Raw genomic sequence first — 14,116 nt, forward strand, 5'->3', positions numbered from 1 at the left:
TTATCATCTTTATTCATGCCATTCTTTCTTCTTTACAATTACAGTCAAATCGATTCTCTAAAAATGCAATGTCATGATGTCTGTTCAAATATCTATGGTTCAATTCCCATTATTTAAAATACAATGCTTCACAGTTGTTCACTCCCTTTAAATAGTAGATTGCATGTTAGCAATCGTTTCACTGAAGATGGCGAAGGATTTGCCGAAACATGTCTGTCTTATAGTGTACCGAGTTTTGATAATAAAATTCATTAGGCTTTGCCTATATGGTATTGAGGTTGAAAATTATTGTAATATTCTTAAGATATATGTATACATATGTATGCATGTATGTATGCATGTATATAGATACTTTAACTATAATTATGAAATGACAAACAATGAATTTGTCTAGACCTTTGATTCAAATTTATTAACAATAAAGTCACAATTGTATGTGCATAGTATTATACAGATGAATGTCAAATAATTAAAGTAAAATGTTAAAAAGAAGGTTTTTATACAAATATATTTGAAACCCTTATACACATAATTTCTATGAATAGTCAAACGTGGAATAAAAATAGTTTCACTATAGTCGACAGTTTTAGTTAAATATAAATTTATTTTTCTTTACAGTAAAAATTATAACTAAATTTGACCCAAAATTATTTGATTAAATTAAATAATTAATTTTATAGTCATAATCATATGTGCATAGTAAACATATATATATACACATGAATGTCAAAAAAAGAAAGTAAAAATGTTATAAAGAAGGTTTATAAAATATATTTGAAACCCTTACACACATAATTTCTATGAATACAGTCGATTGTGGAATAAAAATAATTTCACTAGCCAACAGTTTTTAGTTAAATATACAATAATTTTTTTTACAAAAAAATTATAACCAAAGGAATTGGGCCCAACAATATTTGTCGAAATTAAATAACTGTTTTCATAAAGTTCAAACACATTTTCCCTCAATGGATCCTTAAATTAAGCATCAAACATTGAGAATTTAATTTTAAACAGATTACTGAAATTAGTCAATGGTACATACTGAGAGGCAGAAAAGTTGTTGAAATAACCTTAATGATGATAAAAAATGATTATTGCATTGAAGAAAACCATAATATCTTATATTTAATGAACATGAATGATGTTTTTAAATAAACAATGACATGTAGGATTAAATATTTATAATACTTAGTTTTTTGTCCAAATGTACAATGCAGTACTATATATAAAATTCAATACCAAAAAATTGGCAGCTTATAAGCAAAATGTTTATTATGCTCTCAAGAGCCAATGCCTCTCATATATATCATAATTCACAAAAAAAATGGTAATTCTAAATTTTTACAATTTCTAATATAACAAGTTGTAATTACATCCAATATTAAAATCTTATCTTTCCTCAAGGAATATGAATCTAAAATATTTCTTATGTTCAGTGAATGACACATATCCCTTTTACTTGACCTATAATCTTCCTTTTTACAAATTATTAATCCGTGATCATCAATATAACATTGCTTAGGTTTTCCTGACTGGACATTGTATATAATAAATTGCATACATAATCATTAGTTAATTGTTTGTGGTGGCCAACAGAACAGATTTAAAGAGTAATTTTTTAGACTTCTCTTCACAGCCTGTTATTGAAATGTATAATTGATTGTCTCTGCACAGAAGTGAAGTTAAACAGTCTACCTTTGAGGTTAACATTAAAAATCCATCTGACAGGATAAATCTTGGATTCAAAACTATAGGCTGAAAGAAAGAGAAAAGTATTACAGCTTTATATACATTTTAACAAAATGTGAGTAACTTTCTTGCGGAGAAACATCGCCATTTTAAATTAAAGATAATTTTTTCCCTCAAAAACTTAACCATTTTAAACTTCTGTATTAATGATAGGCAAAACATAGACCAATTTGGTGATTTGTTAGCTGCTGTAAAAAATGCATACAATCGCCCATGAGAATCATTGTTTATATGACTCTATTTAGTAATAAGTTGCACTACAAATACTTCTTGGAAGTGGGGGAGTTTGTGCATTAATCATGGTCTTACATGTATATGTATTGTATGACAAGGGGAAATAATATTCTTCAACTAAAATACTGTAGGTTTCTAGATGGAACAGTAAAAGTTCTGAGATGTATGAATTATTATTTGGTTTTTTGGATTACTTATAATTTTTACAATTATATAGATTGTGAATTGTGCAATAGGCTATACAATTCTCTTTTATGTGTATTCACAAACTTAATACAGTGATTAAAATAACTGTACAGTGGGCATAATACATAATTATTCTGATATTCAACCATTTATATACTGTAAACAGTGAACCTACCTTATGCATGTTCTGTTAAGCATAAACTTGCTCCTAGTTTAACTGCTTGCATACAATATTTTCTGTAGAGAAAGAAGTGAGATTTAGTCACATTTCAATTATTGCATTCTTTCACAAGACTAATGAAAGTAATAGACCCCTATAAAACTTCCCCTAAGCCCAAACTCTTCAACAAAATATTGGCCACACTAATATCCCTACATAGTTCATATAGCTAGAACCATAAACAAAATTCATCTGAGGGATAGACAAAATGAGATCAACAATAATTAAATTTAAGTTAAATTATAAGCCGTAACATTTATAGAACTTAGGCAAAAAATGAAAAACTATGTTTTTCTGAGATGTAAATACACATTTAATAAAGTGAAGGATTGACATGAGGGGCAGCAATGAGACCATCATATTACATATTGACCTAATAAATTGTCTAAAACATTTCAATAAAACACATTTTAATGATAATGCGAGTCCTAATATGATTATTATAACAAAGCTATTTGTAATTCCATTGGGTATCTTATTAATGTGTGGTCAGACGTGTGTTTTTAGGACTCACTGCTACTTTATCATTGACTTGAGGTTGTTTTTCTAGATAGTTCAAGTGCAGTCTGTCAGAGATACGGTAGTCCTAATTTAGTGAAAAATACATTACATAAACCAGAGTTAAAACATATGTATGTAATCTGCAATAATAACAAAATAAACAAATAATAATAAAATAATAAATAAATAATGATATAAAAATAATAGATTATACAAGTCCGGAGAGTTTGAGGATTTTAAATATTTTTCTATTTTAAATTGTTTCACAAATTTTTGTGTTACTTTCTTTTAAAATAATTTAATAAAAGGAAACAAACCTAACACTTATTGTTTAAATCCCTGATTTAAAATGATTTTTCATGTATAAACTTTCTTTTTAAACTATTTTTATATGTATTTTATTCATTGTACATTGTTTGATATATTATACCTTGGCCAAATGAATATGCCTTTGGATAATAAAGTATTTTTGAATTGAATTTGAATTTAAATGAATTGGCAAAATGTGAAGTACTTTGAAACAAAGTGCTGTATGGATACTGGACATTGAGGATGAAGTTGGCGTGATCAGTATTTAATTTGCAGGATTAAACTGAGAAGTAATCTAACTCATTTTTGTGTAGAAAATTGCTGGTAGAGATGTAAGCCTAGGTGCGCATAAACATCATAAGGCCAAGGTTACTGCATAATAATATATCTACCATCTATGTTAAAATATTGGAGAAAAAACTTGTTTAGCATCACCTCTTTAAAATTAAATACTTATTGGGAGGTGATTTTTTTTTCAATTAATATATAGTATCAATAATCCTTGTTAAATGAGATGCTACCTTAGCAGTGCCATGCCTAGGCACAACTTACATAACCACTCAGTAGCTGATCCAGAAATTTGAAATAGAGGGGGCCCAGGGAGGGACCAATCCACAGGTTGTGGGTCGGTGAACCTCAGCCCCACCATGGTTTTTGCTGAGGTGAGAAAATTTATGATTATTGCACCTCTAGATCATTGGAAATGGCACTCTCAGCACTCTCAAAATATATTTATATTCATATTATTATTACTATTATTATTATTATTATTATTATTATTATTATTATTATTATTAGTTTTATTAATAGTTTTATTATTACTAATATAATTGTTATTAATATCAACATTGTATCCTTGTATAATTTTCCTTTTTTCCTATTTTTTTGTTATTTTGAAAACTTTAGGTGGAGACCAGGCCAGCTGAGCTCGCCCTTGAATCCACCACTGTTCCAAAAAATTAAACATTTTTAGTTTTAATTAAAAAAAACACACATGTTTTACAACCATAATTAATGCATAGAGTAATCTATAAACAAAATAAATGAAAATGAATGAATGAATGAAACTATGAATGAATTAATGAATGAATAAAAATGAATGATTAACAATGAATGAATAAATAAAATCGACTGAATAAATGAAAATGAATGAATATGAATGAATGAATGATTACATCAATGGATGAATGTATGAATAAATGAATTAGTGATTTGAATGAGTGGGTGAATAAATGAATGAATGAAATAATGAATGGATGAGTGAAAAAATGAGTGAGTGTAAATGAGTGAGAGAATGAGTGAGTAAATGGATGGACGAATGGATGGAATATTATTATTATTATTATTAATAATATTCATAATAATAATAATAATAATAATACTTTTATTACTAATATTATTATTATTATCACTATTGTATCCTTTTATCCTTGTATAATTTTCTTTTTTTCTCCATTTTTTTTTATTTTGAAAACTTTAGGAGGAGAAGGCCAGCAGGGCCCCTCTTAAATCCACCACTGTTCCAAAAAAAAAAAAAAAATTATTTTTTAGTTATAATAAAAAAACACGTGTTTTATAACCATAATTAATGCATAGAGTAATCTATGAATAATATAAATGAAAATGAATGAATGAAAATATGAATAAATGAATGAATAAAATGAATGATTGAAAATGAATGAATAAATAAAATCGAATGAATAAATGAAAATGAATGAATGAATGCATTAATAAATGAATAGATGAATGAATATGTGATTGATTTATTATTACTAATAATATTATAATATTATCACTATTGTATCCTTTTTTCCTTGTATAATTTTCCTTTTTTCTCCATTTTTTTTATTTTGAAAACTTTAGGTGGGGATTAGGCCAGCTGGGCTTGCCCTTAAATCCACCATTTTTCCAAACAATTATTATTTTTAGTTCTAATCAAAAACACAAGTGTGTTTTATAAACATAATTAATGCATAGAGTAATCTATGAATAAAATAAATGAAAATGAATGAATGAAAATATGAATGACCGAATGAATAAAAATGAATAATTGAAAATGAATGAATAAATAAAATCGAATGAATAAATGAAAATGAATGAATGCATTAATAAATGAATAAATGAATGTATATGTGATTGAGTGAGTGGGTGAATAAATGAATGAATGAAATAATGAATGAATAAGTGAAAAAATGAGTGAGAGTAAATAAGTGAGAGAATGAGTGAGTAAATGGATGGATGAATGGATGGAATATTATTATTATTATTATTATTATTATTATTATTATTATTATTATTATTACAGTATTATTGTATCTTTTTATACCTGTATAATTTTTCTTTTTTTTTTCATTTTTTTTCATTTTGAAAACTTTAGGGGGGGACCAGGCCAGCTGGGCCCCCCTTAAATCTGCCACTGTTCCAAAAAAATTATTATTTTTAGTTCCAATCAGAAAATACACATGTGTTTTATAACCATAATTAATAAAATGAATGAATATAAATGAATGAAAATATGAATGATTGAAAATGAATGAATGAATGAATAAATAAAATCAAATGAATAAATGAAAATGAATGAATGCATGAATAAAAGAATGGATGAATGAATAAGTGTGTGAGTGAATGAATGAATGAATGAATGATTAAATGAATGAATAAATGCATAAATAAATGAATGGATGAATGAATTAGTGATTGAATGAGTGGGTGAATAAATGAATGAATGAAAGGTAGGTAGCCTAGGCGTGTTTAGGTTGAGCCTCTGTAATAAAATCGAGGCTATGCCTAGGTTAGAGGCCTATGTCTACATAGGGCTATAGTACTAGTAGGCCTTAAGCCTAATATAGGAGGCTAGTAGTAGAAATAGTGAATTCAAATAGGCCTGCACTGAGGTAATAGAACACCAGGGAGGTACTATTAGGGAGACCCACTATGACACTCAAAGTAGAGAGCCTCTTGGCAATTCTAAATTCCTAGGCCCTTCACCCCTAAGCCAGAGGACCGGCTTTTTCCCACACATGATCGAGCCGAAAGTTGTTCATCTAGGCCTAAACTAGGTTATGCCGAGGGCCTTGGTCTAGGCCTAGGTAGACTGAACTTTAATGTTTTTTAAAGCATTAGAGTTAATATAAGTCTAAAATTTTAGAGGAAGACATGATATACATACCTGTATACGTACTATTTTGAATCCAAAAACCCTGTAAAAGCGTGTGTTTACAGTCATAATTCGGATTAATTCCAAAATGGCGTATTTAGAAATTGGTTTAAAAATCTACGCTGGCTCCCCGCGTTTGAGGCTGTTCCAGTATATAGTAATTGAACTGTTGTAATCTGGTTGTATATATAATATATTGGACGGCATAAGCCAGATTAGGATTATATAACCCTCGCATATTGCATTTTATAAGGACAGTCACCAGTCCTACATATATGAATATGATGACAGTAGAATAATGGAGTGCTGTTTACGTGGAGTAAGTGAACATATCCTGGCAACTGAAAGTTTTGTACTTTCTGTAAACGATGAGTAACAAAATCAGGCAAACCGACAAGCAATGAATTACAATAATCTAACTTTATAGTGGAAATAAAAGCATGAACTAAAGTTTCAGTGGACTTGGAACTAAGATACTTACAAATTTTCCAGGTGTATATAATTAAATAGCATAATATAAAAAAACTTAATGTAAACATAAACAACATAATATAAATACAAATATTATGTTGTTGCAAATATTTACATATAGATCATCACCCTTCTCTTAATTGTTAAACTAAATCAAAGAAATATTATTTGTCAAATAAATTATGAAAATTGATAAATTCCGGATAAATTTAGGTTTTGTGAATCAACTGTGCTTAATGGGATACAAGTGTAAACAATCAACCATAGCTACCCTGCATTAATGAGGTTTGAAATAATAAATGAAGTAGAATTTGTTAGATAAATTATTGTGTTATTACTGTAATCCATTTGTCATTTTAGATTGTGCGAGTAATCCGTGTTCTGCAGGATTCACGTGTACATCAGATACCAACAGCTACATTTGTACCTGTCCTGCTGGCTATACTGGAGACGACTGTAGCATCTATGATGGTATGAGCATCTATGATGGTATGAGCATTTGGCAAACTTATATTTCATTGACTTGTTTTGAAATAATAAACAAAATATAATTTGCTAAATAAATTAGTTTTATAGATTTTTTTTTTAAATTTTGGGTTGTACGTTGTACATGTAATCTGTGTCCTGCAGGGGAAATGTGTACACCGTATACCAACAGCTACGCCTGTACATGCCCTACTGGCTACACTAGGAGCGACTGTAGTATTTATATTGGTATAAATATTTAATAAATTCTCAATCAATAATAATTATTTTATTGACGAGTTTTTAAATAATATATGAAATATGATTTAAAAAGAAAATTATAAAACAGTATAGCAAATAATTTTTTCATTCTAGGTTGTGCGAGTAATCCGTGTCCCACAGGACAAATGTGTACACCGTATACCAACAGCTACGCCTGTACATGTCCTACTGGCTACACTGGCAGCGACTGTAGCATTTATAATGGTATGAACATTAATACATTGTCAATTATTAATATTTATTTCATTGACGAGTTTTTAAAAAATAATATATGATGATATGATTTGCTAAAAAAGTAATTGTAAAACAGTATAGCAAATAATTTGTCATTTTAGGTTGTGCGAGTAATCCGTGTCCCACAGGACAAATGTGTAGGCCTACACCGTATACCAACAGCTACGCCTGTACATGTCCTACTGGCTACACTGGGGGCGACTGTAGTATTTATGATGGTATGAGCATTTAATACATTCTCAATTAATAATATTTATTTCATTGACGAGTTTTTAATAATATATGAAATATGATTTTTTTAAAATATATAAAATAGTAAAGCAAATATTTTTTCATTTTAGGTTGTGCGAGTAATCCGTGTCCCACAGGACAAATGTGTACACCGTATACCAACAGCTACACCTGTACATGTCCTACTGGCTACACTGGCAGCGACTGTAGTATTTATGATGGTATAAGCATTTAATACATTCTCAATTAATAATATTTATTTCATTGACGAGTTTTTAAATAATATATGAAATATGATTTTTTTTAAATATATAAAATAGTAAAGCAAATATTTTTTCATTTTAGGTTGTGCGAGTAATCCGTGTCCCACAGGACAAATGTGTACACCGTATACCAACAGCTACGCCTGTACATGTCCTACTGGCTACATTGGGAGCGACTGTAGCATTTATAATGGTATGAGCATTTAATACATTTTCAGTTAATCATAATTATTTCATTGACGAGTTTTTAAAAATAATATATGATGATATGATTTGCTAAAAAATTAATTGTAAAACAGTATAGAAAATAATTTGTCATTTTAGGTTGTGCGAGTAATCCGTGTCCCACAGGACAAATGTGTACACCGTATACCAACAGCTACGACTGTACATGTCTTACTGGCTACACTGGGAGCGACTGTAGTATTTATGATCGTATGAGAATTTAATAAATTCTCAATAATTCTTTCATTGACGAGTTTTTAAATAATATATGAAATATGATTAAAGAAAAAAATTATAAAACATTATAGCAAATAATTTTTCATTTTAGGTTGTGCCAGTAATCCGTGTCACACAGGGCGATGTACATCGTTTACCAACAGCTACACATGTACCTGTCCTACTGGCTACACTGGCAGCGATTGTAGCATTTATAATGGTATGAAAATTGATATATTATCAGTTAATAATATCTTTTGACCAATTTTGGAATAATATATCAAATGTAGCATTTATGATGGTATGAGCATTTGACAAATTTATATTTCATTGACTTGTTTTGAAATAATAAACAAAATATAATTTGTTAAATAAATTAGTTTTATAGATTTTTTTTTTTTTTTGTAATTTTGGGTTGTACGTGTAATCTGTGTCCTGCTGGGTAAATGTGTACACCGTCTACTAACAGCTACGCCTGTACCTCCTATACTACTGGCTACATTGGGACGGACTAGTAAGATTTGGTATAGTTAACGGAAATAGATTTTTAAATAAATCAATCTAATACAGTATATCAAATAATTTTTTTATTTTAGGTTGTGCGAGTAATCCGTGTCCCACAGGACAAATGTGTACACTGCATACCAACAACTATGCCTGTACATGTCCTACTGGCTACACTGGGAGCGACTGTAGTATTTATAATGGTATAAGTATTTAATAAATTCTCAATTAATGATAATTATTTTATTGACGAGTTTTTAAATAATAAGAAATATGATTTTAAAAAATATATTATAAAACAGTAGAGCAAATAATTTTTCATTTTAGGTTGTGCGAGTAATCCGTGTCCCACAGGACAAATGTGTACATCGTATACCAACAGCTACGCCTGTACATGTCCTACTGGCTACACTGGGAGCGACTGTAGTATTTATAATGGTATAAGTATTTAATAAATTCTCAATTAATGATAATTATTTTATTGACGAGTTTTTAAATAATAAGAAATATGATTTTAAAAAATATATTATAAAACAGTAGAGCAAATAATTTTTCATTTTAGGTTGTGCGAGTAATCCGTGTCCACAGGACAAATGTGTACACCGTATACCAACAGCTACGCCTGTACATGTCCTACTGGCTACACTGGGAGCGACTGTAGTATCATTGACGAGTTTTAAAATAATATATGAAATATGATTGAATTTTTATTGAGATAAGAATACAATACAATAGAATTAGAAGTAATTCATAGCAATAATTTGCAATGCAATACAATTCATTTATAATATAAAATCAGCAGAAACAATTTTTATTATTTATTCACCAAAACAACAGCGGACACAAATCCGCCACTTACAGTATGGTTAACAAAGGACGAGACGACGGAAACAGAAACACAAACAAAATTAATTTTAACTAATCACGCCTAAAACGCTACGGCGGAAAATGTGCAGATTGGAGTTAAATAAATCTAAAGACGGATAGTCCTGAACTAACTTGTTATACGAGGAACTTAATCTACTAATAAACCCGTTTTTTAAAATATTGACTCTACTTAAAGGAACGTAAAGAACATCATTATTTCTTAAAATACGGACAGGAACACGAAGGGCAAAATTAGATACTAATTCACAATCAAAGATAGAAGTCAAACATTTAAAAAGAAATATAAGGTCATTAAAATTTCTACGGGACTGGGGTGATTTAATTGAAAACTTAAAATTAATATTAGTTTTATGTTTTATGTCTGAATAGTTTTATGTTTCCAATATTGTTTTTAATGATGCAATATTAATGACCAGATATTATTTTTGGTAACATTGAGCTTTTCATTGGACGGATGTAGCATGAAAGTAACATGTTATGGTACAGATTAGAATCCTATATGAAAGTACACGAAAAACAAAGAAAAAGAAATCCCAGTGATTAAGGGTCAAAATTGACAAGATTAGTTTATACGAAGTAACACATGCAGTAGCCCTATAATACCGATCTCAACTCTTAAAGAATTCTGGAGAGAAATTTCTGGTTTATTGCTCAAAAGATGTCAAAATATATAGTTGAATTAGTTTTTCTCATTTTAAGACTATTGCAACTTTTGTGATACAATGAGTGTCTCCTTATTAAGGGCTGTCTCTTATACACATCTAGATGTGTATAAGAGACAGTGTGTACACCGTCTACTAACAGCTACGCCTGTACCTCCTATACTACTGGCTACATTGGGACGGACTAGTAAGATTTGGTATAGTTAACGGAAATAGATTTTTAAATAAATCAATCTAATACAGTATATCAAATAATTTTTTTATTTTCGGGCAAATCCTGGTGCCATCGCTGCAATTGGAACACTAAGACAGTGTCTCCGTCCCATTTATTGGGGTGTGCCCTTAATATGGGTTGGCAGTAGTTTGATATATTGCCCTTCGTTTCACAGAAAATTGTCCCCTGAATAATGGGTGTCCCAAAGAATGGGTTTTACTGTATTTGTATATACAGCAGGTTTAACGGTAACCTGTATTCTGAATCTAGGATTAGCCCGGCGAGACGGGACAGAATGGCCTTTTTGAAGTTGATCTTAAAAGCACGGGCCCAAGGAAGCTCAAGCAATTTAGGGATTTACTACCCACCACCACCATCACCATCACTACTTGCCTTTCCTGTGCAGATTACGCAAATTTGCCATAGATTATAATACTTTAACCGTTTGAAATGCGTGAATGCATAATATATGCATATTTATGATATTCAAGAGTACGATGAAAGTCATCTAAGGTAGAAGTGAGCAGCACTTCTACTTTTAATCTTATCAACTCTTAATTGACGTAGAATATGTTTTTCTTTTTTTCATTCAAATTTTCAATTCAAAATGGAATTGAATTTTTCAAATATAGTTCATCACAAACAGTGCATCATTAAAAAAGTTGGAATTAACAACCATACATATATACTTATTATATATACTATATATATTTTCTATTATACTTATCGATTTTGTAGACTAATAGTAATGTATCCTTATTTTAATGAATATTGTAAAGGCTAAAATTTAAAAGAACATTTAGATTGGTGGTGTGGTCTTTTACAATTTAAACATGTTTACCTTCATTTATATTTATTACTAGCGTGTCCGTAGGCCTTGAATATATAAATATGCAATAATAAAACTATTAAATATGCAATAATAAAACTATTATATTTCAATACACACTGTAGCTAATAAAAGCCTAAAAACTAAATAAGATTTCATAACGTAGTTAATGTACTAATTCAGGAATTAAATCTGCAACTGATTAGATAAACCAGTTATTGAACCATACTAGATCTAGACTGTGTGTTTTTTCATATTTCAATTGTTTTATGATATAAATGTATTATTATATTAAATTTACAAAACAAAGTTATTTACAAATTAGATCCATGTAACAATTTGACGTGTCACAACAGTGGAATTTGCCAAAATAAAAATGGTGTGCCAGTTTGTAAGTGTGAGGGTGTTTTTACTGGGGAATTATGTCAGGATGGTAAGAAATTCCTTATATTATTATATTTTGCACGTTATAACTTAACATGCTTTTAACATCATTTAAATAAATACAGAGCGATGTTTACTGAAAATGAACCATTCAAAAAAAATTTAATACGTCACTGTGCTAGTGCAAATCTCATAAGGTAATACTTTTATATTGGTAATATAATTCAGTGATTTTGATTAATTGATTATGTATTTGTATCTCTCAAGTTCACGCATGTGACAATAACATTAATTGTGACAAAGGCGGAGTTTGTCTCATTAACGGAAAGGAACAAATCTGCTACTACGACAACCACAACAGTGTTAAAGGTACGACCAAATATTCCTTTTCTTGTTTTGTGTCTGTAGGCCTAGTTGTAGGAGAATGTTATGTTCCTATAGACAAGTAAACTATATCGATATCGTATTTTAATACAATAAATTATCATGAACTTGCCTATTTCTTTTTATAATATATGATATCAGATCTAACAACACTTTAATTGAGTATGATTTTTGTTTCATTTCTACAGTGTCTACATTTGTAGTTGTTCTCGTTGTTGTGCTAGTGTTAAGCGCTGTCATCATTATTGTATACACAAGGTAACTAAGGGTTTTAAGGAAATTATGATACAGATATCATTTTAATTCTCAATAATTGATTGAATTTACTTGGTTTCTCAAAATGTAGAGTTAAAAATATGAAAATATAACTAAAATCTACAAAAAAGAAAAACAAATTCCAACAATAACAACTTCGGAAACCGGATATAAAGAAGAACCAGAGCAACATTTAAAAAAACAGTACAAAATATAACGGTTTAGATAAAAAAAAAAGTATTTCAGTAATCTCCGAACATAAGCGAGATCTAAAATAAATATATATTTTAACTTTAAGTTTGAAAGTTCTGTCGTTTAATATACATTTAGAATCATTTATAAAATTAAAATTATGAACGTACCCCTAATGAATTAATTAATAACAGTACCAACTCACATCGTTCATTTACGTAATATTTTATAGATATTATCAACGTACGAATACCAAAGGGAATGATTCATTAAATATGAAAGTTAAGAAAGACGGTCGAGAATATGATGAAGTTATTGTAAATACAATTAGAACAGGAACTACAGCAGATTTACAAAATCAGACTCGAGCAAAAACTACCCAATCACTGCGTCTGAAAAATTCAGAAACAAAGGATAAAAGCGAGAGAGATTCGTCTTACGAAGTACCTCATACATACATGTCAATAGATTCTGCATACACCGACCTAAAAAAGTAATTAAGTTTTTGTATACAATTGTATGGTACGGTTATAACTGATTTTTGTGTATAGGCCTATGAGGTTAGGACGGTTGGTTTTTGTCAATAAGTGATACGTGAATCACACACAGAACGTATGTTGCCTTCTCCTCTGAGAAAAAACTGAACAGGTTTAAACCTGTTTTCTTATCCACATCTAGATGTGTATAAGAGACAGATTTAGGGATTTACTACCCACCACCTTATTTAATAAATTCTGATAATATATTCCTAGATTTTTAGCATTATTTACTGCTACCGGTATAAGCAAACAAGAAGTTTGGACCAGAATTGTTTGATTAATGTATGCAATGTGTTTTTTATTATCCCGCAATTTACATACATCATAAATTGACTTTTTCAAATCGTATTATAAGCTTTATATTATTAGGTACGAAAGTTTAAACCTTAGTTATCACTCCACAAAACTTATTATGATGTAATGTATGATGATATTTTCTTAAATTGAATTCAATAAACATGAATTTATTGTAGATTTTGCTTCGATGATGATAATATTTAATGACGATAATGGTATGAT

At 29.3% G+C, this 14,116-nt stretch overlaps 1 protein-coding gene across 1 annotated transcript in view; it reads left to right on the plus strand.

Annotated features, from left to right (window-relative positions):
* LOC117120278 (fibropellin-3-like) overlaps window positions 1-13,715 on the plus strand; it is a 24,613-nt gene extending 10,898 nt beyond the window's left edge. Inside the window, exons 2-12 of the mRNA XM_033265287.1 lie at window positions 7,191-7,319; window positions 7,671-7,781; window positions 8,153-8,263; window positions 8,388-8,498; window positions 8,859-8,966; window positions 9,343-9,453; window positions 9,578-9,688; window positions 12,169-12,276; window positions 12,495-12,596; window positions 12,800-12,869; window positions 13,291-13,715. Coding sequence (XP_033121178.1) covers window positions 7,304-7,319; window positions 7,671-7,781; window positions 8,153-8,263; window positions 8,388-8,498; window positions 8,859-8,966; window positions 9,343-9,453; window positions 9,578-9,688; window positions 12,169-12,276; window positions 12,495-12,596; window positions 12,800-12,869; window positions 13,291-13,555 — 1,224 coding nt within the window. The 5' untranslated portion in view covers window positions 7,191-7,303 and the 3' untranslated portion in view covers window positions 13,556-13,715. The remainder of the gene's footprint in view (window positions 1-7,190; window positions 7,320-7,670; window positions 7,782-8,152; window positions 8,264-8,387; window positions 8,499-8,858; window positions 8,967-9,342; window positions 9,454-9,577; window positions 9,689-12,168; window positions 12,277-12,494; window positions 12,597-12,799; window positions 12,870-13,290) is intronic.
* The last annotated feature ends 401 nt before the right edge of the window (window positions 13,716-14,116 follow it).

Source organism: Anneissia japonica, unplaced genomic scaffold (assembly GCF_011630105.1).
Source record: "Anneissia japonica isolate Jap-2015-1 unplaced genomic scaffold, ASM1163010v1 scaffold4595_len58884_cov103, whole genome shotgun sequence".
NCBI classification, from domain to species: Eukaryota; Metazoa; Echinodermata; class Crinoidea; order Comatulida; family Comatulidae; genus Anneissia; species Anneissia japonica.